Source organism: Oreochromis aureus, linkage group 18, assembly GCF_013358895.1.
Source record: "Oreochromis aureus strain Israel breed Guangdong linkage group 18, ZZ_aureus, whole genome shotgun sequence".
NCBI lineage: Eukaryota > Metazoa > Chordata > Actinopteri > Cichliformes > Cichlidae > Oreochromis > Oreochromis aureus.
The window spans coordinates 20,145,090-20,165,313 of record NC_052959.1 but is presented as its reverse complement, the minus strand read 5'-3'; the positions used below and the strand labels follow the sequence as shown (position 1 = coordinate 20,165,313).

Below are 20,224 nucleotides of genomic sequence, written 5' to 3'. Positions count from 1 at the left end.
GTTTACAGTCCCACGGTGCATTCACAGGGCAACCCGGCCAGTCTCCTAAAAAACATACTGGCTCTAAACTGAATTCACTGATATGCAAGTCAGAAGGTTGGGAACCAAGAAGCCGTCTTCCCATCAGACGATCTCTTCACTGAGTTTCAGTTTTCTTTTTTTAACTTTTAAATTCTGTTTTTCTTAGATGGATAATTCTGCAGTTACACTAGAGAAAACAGCGGTTTATGATCTCAACATGACAAAAATTACTGTAACCATGTTTTCAATGAAGGTCTCATGTTAGCTTTGAATTAACTGCTTTAAAAATGGAGATAATGAGTATGGCATCCTTAAACTGACTTTAGTGTGGCAACGTGGCGATAAAATGGAAATAAGATAGAGTCAGTCTGCTATCAGTTTGCATTTAAACGGCATCAAGGTAGCAATTAACCATGAAAAATCAGCACAAATTACAAGTCTGTGGCTGTAGCAAACCACTTGCTATGTACATACACAGAAATTCCCATTTCATAGAGATTCAACTACAAAATGACAGATAGCTGGCAACAAGTTCAGTCGAGTCCTCTATCGCAAAGGGACAGATCGCAGACAGGTTGTGCACATCGGTTCACACTGATTCAGATCAACTGCAAAGTGCTGGCAACCTGTTGATATTTATAGAAATACATTTGCAAACCTTAGACAACCTGTCTGAAAATGACTGCAGACAGTCCGACCAGTCACCAGACCACAGTTGTTATGTGACTGGTTACCTCCCACCACTTGTGCAATCACTACAAGTACTTGCATTTAGTATTTGACAGCAGAAACATTTAATGCAACCACCAGGCAAACAGTAATTTGTTCTCGCAAGGAGCCTGCCCCTCTGTTTTAACTCTACTGTGACTGAGCCATAAGAAACCAAAGCTGCTAACTAACTAGGTTGAGTAAATGGGGTTAAAATAATGTTAAGATAGAGACTTCCCATTTTTTTAAGTTTCAGGGTAATGAGCCCACATTCTCTTTCTAACACATTTGCCTTACAAGAAACATTACTACTTTATATATTATATTAACATTTCTATTATAACACTAAGAACACTAAACAACTAAAAAAATGCAGGACTCTTTTAAAACTGATCCTGCACCTACCCATACCTGCACCCTCCGCTTTCATCTGTGCTGCTGTGTGTTTGTGCAGAAGTCAGCTCACGTGTCTCACTGCATGAATCTCCGTTAATAGCTCCACTGTGAGTCTATAAGGTTGAAATACCACATTGTAAATTGTTGACATTAAATCCATTTTATGTTGCAGGCTGACCCAGAAAAACAAAATTATGGTTACACTTGCTCTTTTGCTAATTGGAGATGCATTTATTTACAGAATATAAAGTAGAACCTACACAGCTTTAAGCTCCGATCGAAGGCTAATCTAACTACATCTGCATCTAACATTACTCTAATGAATGATGTGCAAATCCTCCTGGTTTAGTTATACAATTACTCAGTATACAGTGCAAGCAAACTGGATGAAGAATAAATAAATAAACTATGTATTATCAGAAAAAGCTAAATGAGAAAGAACTGTAAAAGCAGAAAATTAAACCTCAAACTTGTGTACACTGTAACTTAGATCTGACTTGAGCTAAAGTGAGTTGTAATAGGAACTAAAGAGTACAGTGCAAGCATAACAAAGGCTAAATGCTAGTCCACACATATTATAGTAAAAGCAGGAGTTACAAGGGAAAAGCTTCTCCTAGAAAATATGATCATTAAATCTTTCTTGTTCTCAGCCAAAAAATTCACATCTTCAAAAGATTCATTTTGCATTAAAAGTCAGATCAAACAGAGATGCACACAGACGTCTGCTTCACATCTGTTCGTGTCATCGCTGTTTTCACAAGACATCCCCTGATATATGCAGAATCCTGTCTATCTACAGTTAGCTTGCTGGCTACATGACAAAGACAGACCAGATAAAGCAGAATCGGCAGACCGCTGCGTCAGATCCCATGGTTTCGTCTCCCAAGAGGAAGTGTCACAGACAAACACGATATACAGACAGGAATGTTGTTTTAAATGCCACATTTCTGTTAAAGGCAACTGTGAAATTTCTCCCGGGTAGCTCCACCATATTTAAAGTCACCACCAACAGCTTGACAATAAAGACAAAAAATCTACGTGTTGTACATAATGCACATGTGAGGAGCGACTACACAGAAAAACTGTGAAAACATATTAAGGGTCTCTCTCGCTCTGTCTATCAATTCACATTTTTCCTTCTTTCTCAAACACATGTGTGTGTGTGTGTGTGTGTGTGTGTGTGTGTGTGTGTGTGTGTGTGTGTGTGTGTGTGTGTGTGTGTGTGTGTGTGTGTGTGAAAACAACTCATTATGTTATTGTAACTACAAAAGAATTGGAAAAAAGCGAGGGAAGCAGAGGAGAAGTCTGGGACATTATTACTCACCAAGGCCAGGCGGGTTTTCAGGACACGGTGGCAGTGGTTTGGGAGACGGTGTCTGAGTGTTCTCCGGCTGCACACTTGGCACCAGCTGCTCGCCTGTGGCCAGGTAGCTGGCTAATGTGGTGTTGGGCCTGGAGAGGTTGTAATAGTAATAATGATGTCCGCTCCCTGCCCCACTAACATTGCTCCTGGATCCGTTGCGGCCATTGTTAAAGCGACTGAAGAGGTCGAAGCGCTGCGAGTACACATCGAAGTACAGGATCATCATGATGAGGAAATGGAGCAGGCAGAGCAGCAGCACGCCTTTACAGATGCGCTCCAGAGTCCGGCCCAACATCAGCCGGGTCATGGCAGAGGAAGACGACCGTCCTGCGACGGCCAGCCACGACAACGCTGACGTGGCCAGGTTAGGGGCATGCGCTCATCCCGACGGACATGTGGGTAAAATCAGGCTACTGTTAGATCTCTGATGAGGACATGTGGTTAGTTCATACTCAACTATCTGACTTCAGCAGGGGTCATGGGATTACTGATGAGAAGGGGCAAGGTACACCATCACCTACGCCTGCTTTTCCCAAAATGTGATCTGCCAGCTTGTTTCTGGCATGTCCTGAGATTCCCTGCATGACAAAAAGGACTAAATGCTATAGTTTCTATTTATCACAGCACTCCTTGATCCTGGTGAAAAGCATGGATAAGATCAATTTACACTATAAAATAAGGTGGCTTTGTGAACATACTCATATGGAAATGTGGTAAAGGGTTTAGTTGGCCATCATCAAAATATCAAACTATGGCTGATGCCAGAATTAAAAGGCAGTCCACTTCAGTAGCTAGTGCTGCAAACCTCTAAATAAGTGCCGATACCAGTGATGGCACAGACGTTCATCAGTGTAAAGAAGAAACGTGTAAAGCGTCAGCTGACATGTCTGTTGGGTTGATCTCTTCTCACATGTCTGTTGGATGGTGAACACGGTCCTCTTTAGTCTCACAGCGTTAAATGTGGAAAGCCTCAGCAACCTGGAAGATAGAAGTTAGATAAGAAAGAGATACTTTAGGAAGAAGCCAAATCATCTTAAGTTTGTTTTAATTACACTAATAAATCTTTTTTTTTCATTAAAATAATGGCTTTGTGCTGTTAAATAACATTAATATTTTGGCTTCTTATTTAAACAGGAACAGGTGAAGTGTTATTAATTGAAGCTGTGCATTTCGACTCCGTGCAGTGACTTTTCGCTGCATAAAATCAAACTGGGCATCATCGATCTTCCACTGGCATTTGCAGTATTCTGTGACCTTGTTCGTATTTGAAATGCCTGGTTTAATAGCAGTGAAATAAATTTAGGAGTTCTCTCTCTCCAGAGAAAGAAGTACACATGAGGATTTGGCAAAAACAGAATCAACAATAAAAGCATCTACAGGCGCAAACAAACACCGAGCCTTGACTGGGGCGGTTCAGCCAAATTGACATGCCAAGTCAATTTTCCAGTCAAGTGATTTAAAAAGCATTTATGATAGAATGAGAAGGCAAGTGGGAATACACAATGCAATGAACATGCGAGCAAAAGGAGAGAGAGAGAGAGAGAGGGAGCACTTAGAGCATTCCCACAGGCGAATCGTACTGAAGGTTTATAGCTTTTCCAATCAATGAGAGAAAAGGAGGAGATGAGGTTGAAGATGATGATAAAAACCCTGAAAGGCACGAGACTTTCTGATGAAAAGAAAAAGAATTCGAGGGAAACACAGAGGCAGTAATAGATATCTGTTTATGAATGCTGGTATTCTGAGTGAATATCAGCTCATAGTTTCTCTACAGGTTAAAAAGACAGGCACACTAGACAATCAGAGGAGGTTTTGCATACCTGGAAAAATTATTGTTGTCCTAACAACTCTGTCTTCAAATACAAGCGAAAGCAAGACCATCTTTAAGTGAAGACGTCACTTAAAGAAATGGGAATTTTGTTTTTTTTTAATTATCTGTCCGGCGGGCTCGTTTTACAAGTGCTCTTTAAATGGCCGTAACTATGTTAGCATCTGTGCTAAAGACAAAAAGGTTTTGTAAAGAAGAGAAGATAAGCATTACTGTAGCACAAAGCATTCACAGCACACTGCTGACTGGACACAGAAACCATGTGCACTTCACATTACCAGCTCCTCAACCATTTTGGGCTAGAGAGAAATTTCAAATGGTTCCTGAAAGATGAGAATTACTTTGTCATTTCAGAGCCAAAATTACAAAATAAATCCAGGCGACCATGTCAGTTTTTAAAATCCAATCCAACACAACATATACACTCAGGTACCACTTTGGTAGATAGACATCTTGAAAAATGAGAATAAAAAGAGAATATATCCAGTGACTGGTAGTTCTCTTGGCAAAAATGCCTTGTTGATACAAGGGTGCAGAGAGAATGGCAAGACTGCTTTGAGCTGATAGGAAGCAAAGAATACCTCAAATAATTGTTACAACCGTGCAGAAGAACATCTCTGAACACACAACACATCAAACATTAAAGCAGATGGGCTGATGCTTACATTTTGCACTGGCAATAGGGAGTCCAAACCAGAACTGGTGTTCCTACTAGTTTCCAGTAAGTGTAGAAACCTGTGTAAAACTTACATGTGGCATTAAAAACATTACTTACTCAGATGCATATTGGTTTAAATCAGAACTTAAATCCGGCAATTTCATTCAAGGTGACTAACTGGTCATTGAAATGTCATCAAATGATTCTAATAAAAAATGACCACAGTGATTTCCAAAGGCACAAGATGGCTTTTGGAAATTCTCTTTCGGCTGAACAATAACTCAGGGCCATTAACTTAACATTAAATAATAAAAAAAAACATCTAAAGTTCTCAGTTTGCAAATGAGTTGTCATTTTTTACAAGCGAAACTACTTGAATTATTAATTATCAGCATATCTGACTGAGTTTCTCTTGATTGAGCAACTAATCCTTTCAAGTCTAATGAGGCTTTCAGACAGGAAATGACAAAGGCACTGCTGTGCTCTGAAAGCCATTATTTCCAATGGCTTGCACTAAGCAGAGCACAGTGCAGCACTCAGTAATTTGTCCAGTCAAACTTCAGCTGAGGTTGGAGCACTTCACGCTGTGACGAATGCACACATGGCTAGTAAAAAATCCATGCGGCGGCAGGCAGGGAAGGCAAAATGGTTTCTCTGAATGATATGACTTGTGTATAAAGACCTTAAGAGGAAAACCCTTTCCTGGAAAAAGGCTTCAATCCAAAAAGACAAGTCTGCACTCCCATAAATGTTTATGTTTCCCTAAACAGTACTTTGATGACATGTAAAAAAAAAACCTTTTTTTACGTAAGTACAAATTAAAATGTTACATTAAATGGAATCAAATGTAATATATTTGATTGGTAAGCTTATACCAAGTATATTTTACTGATTAAATATTTGGATAAATAAGCTTTTGATTTGATATATTTAAGTAACATTTTACTCAAATTATCGGTTCATGTTTACGAGGGCCAAGAATCATTTTTAAGTGTGTATTTTAGCAGTTAGGTAGCTGTATGTTATTCACTCCTCCCACACTTCCATAGGATATTTAGAGCTTTGTAAGGCAAAAGATGTACAATTTTATACATACTATTTTATTATAGCATTGACTAAACCCCACTATGTTTTAAAAACTATACCTAACTTGTTTTGTCCTTTGTGGCCCCCTTAAATGGTCTGCTGAATTCAGCAGTAGGAATATATTGCATCCTGAGATTGGCTTTAAAACAGGATCCAATTTTGTTGAGTTTTATGTTTGTATTCTTTTGAATTCTACTGTTTTCTCTTTCTATAAAATGGAAGAAAAAGAAAGATCTCTAACTTTCTACAAGAAAAACTTTTACAGCCAGAAATTTTCAAATAATGACCTGTCCAACTGACAAAGTTTCCAGGCTTTTGGGTACGATGCTGTACCATCTGCTTTACTCTGCGTTCTGATGCTGACTCTTGAGGCAAAATGTAATAAATTTCAACACATGTTGGGTGACTGAGCTGATAGTCGTGGCCTGTCCGAAAGCTGGCTGCCTTTTGTCTGTGGGCAGCAGTGTTAAAACTGCCAAGACCGAGCCTCGAGGGTGCGTGTGTGAATGATGTGTCTGCGAATGTGTGAGTGTGCGCAACTTGCCAGTTAATGAGATGGATTTCTGCTGACCGAAGGACCCGGACACTGCATGTCAGTCACACCATAATGCTTGTGCGAGCTAGGATTTAGTTCCCAGTCGTGCTGCTCTTCAGTGGCTAAACAGGCCGGCACGTAATGTATCGGGGTAAATTTTTCAAACATGCAGTCAGGCAGTCAGACAGATAATCAGTCAGACAGACTGAAGAGTTTTTGCCCCATTTTCTGCTTCAGCTGCAGAGCCCAGGGACAAAAAGGTTGCCACTGGTGTCGAGCAGGTATTAAAGCATTTGAGAGTCAAGTGTAGCGCTACTGAAAATCATCAGCAGCAAAACAAAAGAAATAAATCGGGAGACAGGACTGAGATTCAGTTTTCCCTTGGATGACCGGCTGCACAGCATTTATCAAAGATCAATGTAGATAGCGTACACATCACTGCTGTTGCTCTCTTGTGGGGTACAAAACAAAGTCCATGGGTGCTAAATCCATCAAGACATCGGCTTATTTATTTGCTAACATTTCGCTCAACTGACTTTTCTTTAAAGAAGTATAAGTTTGTTTTGAAAAAGGTCAGCAGAGCGAAACAAAAGAGGAAATGTGTGTCTTTCGGCCTCTTTTTAGCGCTTGTCTCTCCCACTCAGCCCTTATTATCTATCTCTCTCTCTGGGAGCAGAGATTGCATAGATGGCAGACAAAGTGCTCACCTTCAATTTAATATGTAAATGTAAACTAGGGAGGAATAAGATGTCCAGGAATTAATTAATTACATCTCTAAAACTCATAAATCTCAGAGTATGGCGATGCAGCAGGCAGAGAGAGAAGAGACAGATAAAGGTAGAGACATAGATCTTTTATGTAGTTTGTGTAGTTTATTCAAGGATCCCTGAAACTCCCTTTTTAACAGCAGCAATAAATTTCATAACAGTCCCTGATCATATCACGTCTGCCAAGGAACCCACAGAGAAATGCTGTTAAAATATGTGAAGTGGAATATAACTGCTTGTTTCCATCTCTGTTAAGTTTCAAGGCTGAGAAAGATACTGCAGATGAGGAGGAGGGGAACATGAAGATCACCAATTCTGCTATAATGAAATCAAAGAGGGGATGGGCCACAGACGGTCAAAGAGATTGGAAATGAAAACAATGATTAGGACAGGTGAAAATGATAAATGACCACGTGATCGGTCAATGCACTTTTGTAGGCCAGTCATGGACCCAGTGTTCTGCCTTATGGCTTCTAGTTTCTCTGAGGTTTGGCCCAATGTGGCTAGTTTTTATTACAGTTTGTCTCTTACTGGAGATTAGCAGGTTCACTAATCTCTATGTGAAGCTGCAAAAAGTACAACTCACTGTTAAATGGGTTGTGGATTAATTATGATACTGCATCTCTGAAAGAGGGTGTAGCTACAGTAAGCTTATTGGATTAAGAGATGCGTTCAAGAAAGGCAAACTTCCAACACCTCTGCTGTGACGTTGCTAAAATGTTAATAGAGATGTTAGTACCATAAGTTGTCTCTGGCTCATAAAGCAAATACATTCCTGAGTCTTTTTTTTAATTCCAAAAACAACACAATATCCACTCACTGGTGTAATTACAGGCTAAATCATATGCATTAGGTATGGGATTTAAATGCTTCCTCCAACAGTCCAAAGCCATGCTTGTTAGGTTAATTAGTAATTCTAAATAGGCAGTCGCTGTGAATGTGAGTGTGAATGACTGTCTCTCTGTTTTACACATATGGTAACCTGGCAACCTGTTTGGGTTGAAACATATCTCAGCTAATGTCAGCTATCTGCAAGCGTGAATTGTACAAGTGATTAAGAAAATAAATGGATGGATGGATGGATAAGTACCAATGATAATAGCATCTTGTAATGTACTGTACAACTACATGATTATGATTGGAGTAAGTGGTCAGGTGGTAGTTATTTAAATAAAGCAAGTACAACGTGCTCTCTTTCTTTGAACTTTGAACGTTGTCATTTAAAATGGATTAATGGACGTACATACAGACCACTGGTACAACGCTACCCTTTTAACACTATGCCTCGCCAGATATCAGCTCCAACAACCTTTAATACTTTTCAGCAAACTTTATGCAGTTCCAAATTAGATCTCAATGCTAAAAATTGTTTAGCATCATTCTTCATTGTTTGAAGAATGATTTGGTATCAGAATATAAAGACCTCAGAATTCTTGTTTCACCTGGGTAGTAACACTTTATTGTGCAATTTAGAAACTGTATTTTGAAAAGCCTTGTCAGCAACAGCAGCAACAGTAACAGAAGGCACAGCAGCCATTTCCAAAGGGCCTATTCATAACAGAAATTGAATTCTATGTTATGGTATCAATCAGTAGAGCGGTATACCACAACTACTGGGGGACAATAAAGCAGAACTCGCTTTTCATTAGATATACAGTATACGCAGCCAATCAGACTACTACCTTCCTTCAGCTTATGTTATATATACATATACTGACACAATGTTAGATGCTTGTGTTATACATGTCCAAAATTTCAAATAACAAGGACAGTGTATGCACAAGTACACTACAGTGTTCAGTTTCACACAGGTTTTCTTTTTGTTTTCGACCTGTATGATTTGGGGAGCCAGGATTGAGATTCTGTTTTCTTCTGGATGACGGGTTGTACAGCATTTATCAAAGATCAATGTAAATAATGTACACATGAGTGCTTTTTCTCTCACGTGGGGTACAAAATAAAGTTCATGGGTGCTAAATCATTTAGACATCAGCATATTTGTTTGCTAACGTTTCTCTCAACTGACCTTTCTTTAAAGAAGTACCTGAGTAATATGTTCATCTCAGGCAGATGAGCAGTAGCCCCACCTTCCATTCCAACCTTAAGTTTGTGAGGAGCAGTGAATCAGAAGAAACCTGACTCAAAGAAAGTATTCACAAAAAGCCTGTTGTAAATTAATTATCACAAGTCTGGTTTTACTTGGCCTATCCACACAGTTTAAAACGGGTAAATAATTTGAAGCTGATATTTTTGTGCTGGCACTTCCGTGGACACATATGCAAGTATACAAAACAAGCATGTATATGCATATGTGAAACTCAGTGGTGGGTAGTCATTAAAAAAAGAAAAAACTATACTATAAACTATATATATAGTTTTAATTTCTGAATTATAATGCTCAGCTGTTAATCTTTTCACATGCAACACTGAAATTTACATTTAAATAATACTGTAGAGCTTAGCTATTGCACTTTGGTGCCTGCCATTGCAAGAGACCTATTCATGTACACATTTATAGCCCAGAGTAATGCCTAGAATAGAATAGAATAGAATAGCCCTTTATTGTCATTGTACATGTACTACGGAATTATGGGTGGTCCACGGCAACTGTGCATGAGTAAAGAAAAATATAAATGGTTAAGACATCAGGAATAAATAACAAACAGAAGAGGTGTGTACAGTCAAGAGGAATATATACAAAACAAAAGAAAGGCACACACTGGAGAGCAAACTGCATGTGTACCCATGAAGTAACTGGAAATGTATGTCATCTTAGCACAGAAACGCTGCGGGGTTAGACTCAAGAACATGAATGAAAGATAAAGAGAGAAATAAGTAAATATGCATGAATCAGGGATTGTGGCAGTCAAGCCATTAAGTTGTAATATATCAGACACCTGTCTATTGTAGTAAAGAGAGAGCTGAGTGTGAAAGCAAAACTGTTGATTAACTGGTCGATCTACGTTCCTCGCTCATCTATGGGCTTCAGCTCTGGGAAGTGACCAAAAAAAAGAGACTGCAGACAGAAACGGTGGGTGTCGAGAGATAGGGTGAGGAGCTAGGTCACTCAGGAGGGGTTCAGAGTAGTGTCGCTATCCCTCCACATCGAAAGGACCTGATTGGCATGGGCATCTGACTAGGATGCATTCTAGGTGAGGTGTTTCAGGCATATCCAACTTGGAGGAGATGCTGGCACAAACCGACTTGCTGGGGAAAACATGTCTCTTGGCTGCAGGGAGAGGTGGCTGGGGAGAGGGAGGTGTGGGCAGCTCTGCTTAGACTATTGCCCCAGTGACACGGATGAGCAGAAGAAAATGTATCGATGGGTACGAGACGAGGTTAAAACTTTCTGTGTGGCTACACTAACGTTGGCAGCCTTTAAAGGAATTTCAAGATACTAAACTTCTTTAATTTTCCGGTTCTGTCACATTAACGTAATGGATTCCTCTTTCAAATGTTACACACTCACTACACACACATATCAAAAAGCACATTTAGATGAAGTGCCAACTAAAGCTAGCAGAATGTCGACAACATCTGTATCTTAAAATTTTAATTGGCTGCCAGACGGGTGGCAAGACTGGTAATTTGTGAGGGTACATAATTCATCAAGTAGAGGCCAAGCATATGCTGGAAGGAGAGATGGTCTCTGACTGAACAGGGGGCTTTTAATGCGAAGAGATAACTCAAAACAAAACATCACATCACTGTTGCACAGTTTCAGATGAATGTCTTTATCCAAACGTTGAGAGCCACAATAAACCACCAATTCAAAGTTTGGAGGAAAGACCTGCTTTTTATTCTCCGCCGTTAACCACTGGTCACCTCCGATGGGAAATTTGTGGTTTGAAGTTAGACTCAGTTACACCATATTCAGGAACGAAGGGTCAAAAGTAAGTGCAGAGGGAATTTAAAATGTGATGATTTTCCAAACTTAGTCCCAGAGCAGGGTTTAGATTTGATAAATGTCAGTTTGAGTGGTTTGAGTGTAAATGAGAGGATATCTAAATTCTTCCTTTGACTCACACGATAGTTTGTCTGTTCCTTTTTAGCAGATTGTCTTCACTGTGCCGTGCCACTTTCAAACTAAGCATCCTGACTTGTCGGTTATTCCAGAATGCAGCCATGCATCACGTTCCCCACAAAAAGACAAAAGGAATGTTATTTTCAAACATCAATTATTTCATTCGAAAATGTGAGAAGTGACATTTTCGTTGTCCTTCACCCGAGTGCTCTCACAGCACAGGGCCGTGTGTGCAAGAGTGAGCAGTTAACACGGCTTATTTTCTAACTACGCTTTGCATGTCAGTGTCAGGTGTAAGTGTAGGTTACCAAAAATTAACAAAATGTCAAATTTTCTGTGACATGTTAACAAATGAAAATCAAAATCCACTGTTTAAAATATTTATGAAATAAAACTAAAGAGTCAATGTTGCAATTTAAATAAAAATAAAAGATAAAAAAAGCATAGCAAACACAACACCCCATCATAAAAAAGGATTATTTAAACACAACACTGAGATTACTTTTTACTAGTACAACCCGATTGTGGTGATTTTATATAATTTACCACAACATGATTTTTGTATAATCATAATAAAAACCCCTGGATGTTCTCTTCTTCATACACATGCAATCGCTGTTGTCACTGCAACAACTTCTACCTGTTCTCTCAGCCTTCCTCACACCTCTAATTGCTTCAAGCTGTGTTCCTACCAGATGCGTTTCAGAGGTGCAGCAGTAACACACAATCCAACATGGAATTACCTTCACTGTTAGATAGCGTGGGGAAAAAAACTATTTGAAAAAGAACATTTTAATTTGTATTCAACGCTGAGCTACAGTGAGAGTCAAACTTGAGGGTACATCAGGATGGACACAAGTTCAACTTGCTGAAACATATGGAAGTTTCAAGAAGGATAGAAAGATGGCGAGTGAAATATTAGGGTAAGTAAAAGCTGTCCACCAGGGGCAGATAAAGTACCGAGTTACCCATTATTTCTTGATGTTTTGCTTTCAAGGAGAGAGACTTGCAATTTTTTGTAGTGCAAAAGTGATAACTCTTCAGGCTTTCAAAAGGTCCTTCAAAACTGAAAACAAGCTATAATAATAAATTGTTCTTCTCCACATCCTGTACTTCTATCCATTTGCCATAATTGAGCTGAACATATCAAATAAATTAAGGATATGAGATCGTATTGTATACACGCCTTGATCTTCCCGTCAGTCCAATCACCATTGATCATTTCTAACAGAGTTTAATGCAACAAAGAATAAGACTTTCTTTTCCCAGCAGAGAGCTTTTTCACCACTGCACACATCCATAAACACATTTACAGTTTGTACTAGAAAACCTATTGATATAATGCATGACCCACCTTCTCACCCCATCATAAATACTTTACTTTTAAACCTAAAACCAAGTCTTAACCCTAAAACAACTGTACGGCCCAAAACACCCTCACTCCCAATATTTGAAGTTCACACTGGTTCTTACAAAGACAGACATACAAGCGGATACACACACGTCCAGCATCATGAGTCTCAAGCTCTTTAGCAGATGTTCTCAGTGCAGGCTGAGAACATCTGCTAAAGCCTCAGGCTGTATGCCTTGTTTAGTTTATTTTATATACTCAACCAACTGATGAGGCAGACAACAGATAGAGGACTGCCATTTTTGTCACATGCAAAGATTTTCTTTGTCATCAAAGTGGCCATAATGATTATTTTTATTATAATAAAACATCACTACTTATTTAGAATTCTGTATTTTCTGTAGTCATGATAGGCAAATGAAGCAGTTGCAAATCAGACACTTCACGGTGGGCAAAACTTTCATGATAACTTTCTGCCTTCACAGTTCCATCAATTTTGACAAGATCTCCAACACCACTGTCTGAAGGGCCCAAAGCCCAAAATCATGACAGAGCCTCCACCATGCTTTATAGATGGCTGTAGACACTCGCTGTTGTACCTCTCTCCTGACGTCCTCTGTATATATTTGTGATGATTTCAAGCATCTGGTTTCATTATTCCATTTGACCTGTTGACTCTGATTTTCAGTCCAGTTCTTATGTAATTTGGCATTGCTTGGCCCTTTCTCCTGGTTTCCCTTCCTTATGAATGACTTCCTGACAGCCACCGTTCAACTGAGACCGTTTCTGATGAGGCTTTGGTGAACAGTAGATGGCCCAACTTTCACTCTTCACTGTTCATCTACTGCAGATAGTTTATTGGGACACACAATGCTGAGATGTATCAAGAATTACTTTTGGTATTTTCTTCCATTTTCAAATACATAGGGAAAAAATGTGTTTTTGTAACAGGCTGCTAGTAACAAAGTGCCTAAAGATACAAATTAAAATGGGCTGTTTGGTAAGATGTATGTTATGTGTAGACACAACACTGATTCATCCCTAGAGAGGTGCCTTTTATTGCATGAATAATTCAAAAGGTCAGTGTGAAGTGGCTTCAAATTTGAAAAAAAACCCAACAAAAACAAACAACAACAAAGACAAAACATTTTAAACACGATAAAAAAGTCTGGCTCCTACAATAAAAATATAAAGATATGAGGGGTGTCATCGAGAGTTTTGCACAGTACTGTAAACCATCTGAAACAGTTCTTCTCCACATCCTGTACTTCTATCCATTTGCCATAATTGAGCTGAACATATCAAATAAATTAAGGATATGAGATCGTATTGTATACACGCCTTGATCTTCCCGTCAGTCCAATCACCATTGATCATTTCTAACAGGGTTTAATGCAACAAAGAATAAAACTTTCTTTTCCCAGCAGAGAGCTTTTTCACCACTACACACATCCATAAACACATTTAGAGTTTGTACTGGAAAACTTATTGATATAATGCATGACCCACCTCCTCATCATAAATACTTTACTTTAAACCAAAAACTAAGTCTTAAACTTAAAACACACAAAAAAGGTTGTACTGCCCAAAAAGTCCTCACTCCCGATATTTGAAGTTCACACTGGTCCTCACAAAGACATACACACACAGACATACAAGCGCATACACACTCGCTCCCAGCATCATGAGTCTCCAGCTCTTTAGCAGATGTTCTCAGTGCAGCCCTCAGGCTGTATGCCTTGTTTAGTTTATTTTATATACTCATCTTAACCAACTGATGAGGCAGACAACAGATAGAGGACTCTCACTGTTGCCTCATAAAAACATTTTCTTTGTCATCAAAGTGGCTATAGTTATTTTTTTAATTATCTGTTCAATTCAGTCTTATTTATATAGCGCCAAGTCATAGCAACAATCCAAACTGGGAGCTGGTTGCACAGAAGAGGGGCCTGGAAGCTGACGGCTGTGCCTCCAATCCTACTTTTAAACAATCTACGAATCACAAGTAATCCTGTAGTCTGAGAGAGAAGTGCTCTATTGCAGTGATACAGTACTCTGAGGGCTTTAGGATAAGATGGGGCCTTATTATTCAAGATCTTGTATTTGATGAGAAGGATTTTAAATTTGATTCTGGATTTAACAGGGAGCCAATGAAGAGAAGCCAATATAGAAGACACATGCTCTCTTTCTCTAGTCCCTGCCTGTAATCTTGCACTAGAATTTTAGATCAACTATAGGTTTTTCAGGAAGTTTTTAGGACATCCTGATATTAACAAATTACATTAGTCCAGCCTAGAAGTACTAAATGCATGAACAAGTTTTTCTGCAGAACAGGATGCTACTAATTTTAGAGATACCGTGCAAATGGAAAAAAAGCAGCCCTACATATTTGTTTAATATGCATATTGAAAGACGTAAACTGGTCCAAAATAACTGCAAGATTCCTCACTGTGTTACTAGAGGCCTAGGTAATGCCATCTAGAGCAAGAATCTGGTTACATAGCACATTTCTAAGATTTTGAAGGCCGAGTACAATAACCTCCGTTTTATCTGAATTCAGAAGGAGAAAATTAGAGGTCATGTCTGTAAGACAGCCCTACAGTTTAAATAATTGATGTGTGTTATCTGGATAGATAAAGTTGGGTATCATCTGCATAGCAGTGAAAATGTATGCTATGTCTTCTAATGACACTGGCTAAGGGAGGCGTGTACAATGTGCACAGAAGTGGTACTAACACAGAACCCTGTGGAACTCCATAACTACCCTTAGTGTGTAAAGAGGACTCTCCATTTACATGAACAAAGGAAGTTGGAGATTGGCCTATAATTAGCTAAGACAGGGGCAAGTGATGGCTTTTTAAGTAACGATTCAACTACTTTCAGCTTGAAGGCCTCATCGGTACATAGCTGATTTAATGCAACAAAGAATAAGACTTTCTTTTCCCAGCAGAGAGCTTTTTCACCACTGCACACATCCATAAACACATTTACAGTTTGTACTAGAAAACCTATTGATATAATGCATGACTCACCTTCTCACCCCATCATAAATACATTACTTTTAAACTTAAAACCAAATCTTAACCCTAAAACAAAAACAAAGTTCTGTACGGCCCAAAACACCCTCACTCCCAATATTTGAAGTTCACACTGGTTCTTACAAAGACAGACATACAAGCGGATACACACACGTCCAGCAAGATATTCATAAAGTCATGAATCAAATGAAAACCAAGCCAGGAAAAACCTACTTCCTGCTTAGAACCAGAAGATTTGGGGGTTGTTTTTTACAGACACCAATACAGTATATCAGGTTACTTGGTACTCATAGTACAAGGCTAGGTTTTTGCACTGTTTTTAGTCTGAAGTTCTAAACTTAGTTAACTGATCTCTAACCTTAACATCTGGCATTTTCTCTAATAACAAATTTAAAGTCATCGTTTTCTAGGCCATAACTTCACTGTTCTGGTTTTCCCCACTGCACCGACACTTCTCACATTTTCAACTGCAGAAGGCTGCTGTTTTTTAAGTGTTTTTAATAAAACCACCGTGGACTCACAAAAGCTGGCAAACAGCTTTATTAACTAATGCACAAGGTGTTTTACTGAGCTAGGCAGAGCACAAAAAGAGCTAGAGCTCATTCATCAGATTACCTGAAAATGCTCCAGAAAGTGGGTGAATAAGAAACCATTTACTAACAAATTCACCATGTCAACCTAAATATGTAATTATTGACCTCACAGTTTGCTTCTGCTGCCCCCAAGTGGTCATAAAAACTCGGGGCTGTTATATTTCTTCATATATTGACTGCGACTCAAAACAAAGACGCTCAAAGGTAAATAAGCCTAAGTTTAAGTGTGAAGTTTGAGTGTAAAGGCAGGATGAAAGCTGGATGAAGATCACAGTCCGAGTGTCTCTCTCTCTTTTCTTCTTCCACCCTCCATCGCTTCTGCCTCTTGAGCCTCCAGCCTCTTGAGTTTTAACCTACAAGTCAGCCCTCTCAGTCTTATCAAAAATGAATTAGCCATGCTACACTTAATAGTATAGAGCCTCAGAGGTCTCTCGTGGCACCAACACATCTTGCTGTAGGCAAGTTCATCTCCCACAAACCAACCAGCACACAGTGAGACAGACAGAAGTTATCTATGGCTTGGCACAAGCAGCCTGTACAGTGTGAGTCTCATGTATTAGGAAAAGGAGCTAAATCTTTCATTCACACCACACAAAAGGAGGTCACTTAAAGGTGCATATCTGACGAAATTACAGATTTGGAATCCAGTCAGAGGTATTGCACCACATCTAAAGTCAACCAAAAAGGCTTTTTCAAAACTATAATTCAATTTTCAAAGAAAACCACAGAGTAGCTGTGTCTTTGCTGAAAATTTGATCCCCGTGATGAAATCTAAAACCAGTGAATGATATAAAAAAAAAGGGAGAGAGAGGGGGGAGGGGTAGATGGTGGAAATAGAGCGACAGAGAACACACTGTCATTGTGAAGGATCTGGGTCACGTCCCTAAGACGCAGGGTATGATGGCAACAATACAACATATTGCACAGAGTTAAGAAAATAGCTTGCTGCAATATTTTAAAATTGTCTGATCATGAAATACATGCATAATAATAACCCCCAAAAAACTGAACTTAAGGTAAAATATTTCAGAGATCTAAATACCTGACTTCCACTTTCTTCCGTTATCATTAAAGGAAGTCAAAGAAAAACAACAAATTCTCACTGATTGAGTTTACATGTACAATCCTAGTTCCAGTGGTATAGCTATTTCTCTTTGATCGCATTATATTATTTAGAATACTCACAAACTGTAGGTTCTCCTACAAACACCTTGTCCATATTTATGATCTATGGATGTATGGCTATTTTATAAATTGATTTATGTAATTAGTACTTAAATATTCTTGACTTTAAGAAACACACAAACCCATAATCCCCTGTAACACTAACGTGTTTTACATTCTTTTTTGTAAGGATTAACACACAAATCGTAATAGTCTGTAAGCTTTAGAGGTCCTGGTAGGAATATGGTGATTTATTTATTATTTGACTTATTCTGAGCCTGGTTAGCTGTTTCCACCTGTTTATAGTCTTTGTGCTAACCAACGTTTTAAAATAAAGTTCAATTCAATTCAATTCAATTTTATTTATATAGCGCCAAATCACAACAAAAGTCGCCTCAAGGCGCTTTATATTGTACAGTAGATAGCACAATAATAAATACAGAGAAAAACCCAACAATCATATGGCCCCCTATGAGCAAGCACTTTGGCGACAGTGGGAAGGAAAAACTCCCTTTTAACAGGAAGAAACCTCCGGCAGAACCAGGCTCAGGGAGGGGCGGCCATCTGCTGCGACCGGTTGGGGTGAAAGAAGGAAAACAGGATGAAAGACATGCTGTGGAAGAGAGACAGAGATTAATAACAGATATGATTCGATGCAGAGAGGTCTATTAGCACATAGTGAGTGAGAAAGGTGACTGGAAGGAAAACTCAATGCATCATGGGAATCCCGGCAGCCTCACGTCTATTGCAGCATAACTAAGGGAGGATTCAGGGTCACCTGGTCCAGCCCTAACTATATGCTTTAGCAAAAGGAAAGTTTTAAGCCTAATCTTGAAAGTAGAGATAGTGTCTGTCTCCCGAATCCAAACTGGAAGTTGGTTCCACAGAAGAGGGGCCTGAAAACTGAAGGCTCTGCCTCCCATTCTACTTTTAAATACTCTAGGAACAACAAGTAGGCCTGCAGAGCGAGAGCGAAGTGCTCTAATAGGGTGATATGGTACTACAAGGTCATTAAGATAAGATGGGGCCTGATTATTTAAGACCTTGTATGTGAGGAGCAGGATTTTGAATTCAATTCTGGATTTAACAGGAAGCCAATGAAGGAAGCCAAAACAGGAGAAATATGCTCTCTCTTTCTAGTCCCTGTCAGTACTCTTGCTGCAGCATTTTGGATTAGCTGAAGGCTTTTCAGCGAGTTTTAGGACTTCCTGATAATAGTGAATTACAGTAGTCCAGCCTGGAAGTAATAAATGCATGAACTAGTTTTTCAGCATCACTCTGAGACAGGATATTTCTAATTTTAGAGATGTTGCGCAAATGGAAGAAAGCAGTCTTACATATTTGTTTAATATGTGCGTTGAAGGACATGTCCTGGTCAAAAATGACTCAAGGTTTCTCACAGTGTTACTGGAGGCCAAGGTAATGCCATCCAGAGTAAGAATCTGCTTAGATACCATATTTCTCAGATTTTCAGGGCCGAGTACAATAACCTCAGTTTTATCTGAATTAAGAAGCAGAAAGTTAGCGGCCATCCAGGTCTTTATGTCTTTAAGACATTCCTGCAGTTTAACTAATTGGTGTGTGTTACCTGGCTTCATGGATAGATAGAGCTGCGTGTCATCTGCATAGCAGTGAAAATTTATGCTATGTCTTCTAATGATGCTGCCTAGGGAAGCATGTATAATGTAAATAGAATTGGTCCTAGCACTGAACCCTGTGGAACACCATAATTGACCTTAGTGTCTGAAGAGGACTCTCCATTTACATGTACAAATTGGAGTCTATTAGATAGATATGATACAAACCACTGCAGTGCAGTACCTGTAATACCTACAGCATGTTCTAATCGCTCTAATAGGATATTATGATCAACAGTATCAAACGCAGCACTGAGGTCTAGCAGGACAAGCACAGAGATGAGTCCACTGTCAGAGGCCATAAGAAGATCATTTGTAACCTTCACTAAAGCTGTTTCTGTGCTGTGCTGAGCTCTGAAACCTGACTGAAACTCTTCAAATAAGCCATTCCTCTGCAGATGATCTGTTAGCTGTTTGACAACTACTCTTTCAAGGATTTTTGATATGAAAGGAAGGTTGGAGATTGGCCTATAATTAGCTAAGACAGCTGGGTCTAGAGATGGCTTTTTAAGTAAAGGTTTAACTACAGCCACCTTGAAGGCCTGTGGTACATAGCCGATTATTAGAGATAGGTTGATCATATTTAAGATCGAAGAATTAATTAATGGCAGGACTTCTTTGAGCAGTTTTGTAGGAATGGGGTCTAAAAGACACGTTGATGGTTTGGAGGAAGTAATTATTGAAGTTAACTCAGAAAGATCAATTGGAGAAAAAGAGTCTAACTTAACATTGATGGTACTAAAAGTAGCTGTAGATAATATTACATCTGTGGGATGATTATTGGTAATTTTTTCTCTAATGATAAAAATTTTATTTGTGAAGAAGTTCATGAAGTCATTACTAGTTAATGTTAAAGGGATTGTTGGCTCAGTAGAGCTCTGACTTTTTGTCAGCCTGGCTACAGTGCTGAAGAGAAACCTAGGGTTGTTCTTATTTTCTTCAATCAGTGACGAATAGTAAGATGTTCTGGCTTTGCGGAGGGCTTTCTTATAAAGCAGCAAACTATTTCTCCAGGCTAAATGATGATCCTCTAAATTTGTGACACGCCATTTCCT

General features: G+C 39.1%; 1 protein-coding gene across 2 annotated transcripts in view; it reads right to left on the bottom strand.

Moving 5' to 3' along the window:
- The window catches only part of b4galt2 (UDP-Gal:betaGlcNAc beta 1,4- galactosyltransferase, polypeptide 2), a 214,267-nt gene that overhangs the window by 179,318 nt on the left and 14,725 nt on the right, over positions 1-20,224 (bottom strand). For both annotated transcript variants that reach the window (XM_031733580.2, XM_039601650.1), the window contains exon 2: positions 2,450-3,466. In XM_031733580.2, the coding sequence (XP_031589440.1) occupies positions 2,450-2,795 (346 nt within the window). In that variant the 5' untranslated portion in view covers positions 2,796-3,466. The remainder of the gene's footprint in view (positions 1-2,449; positions 3,467-20,224) is intronic.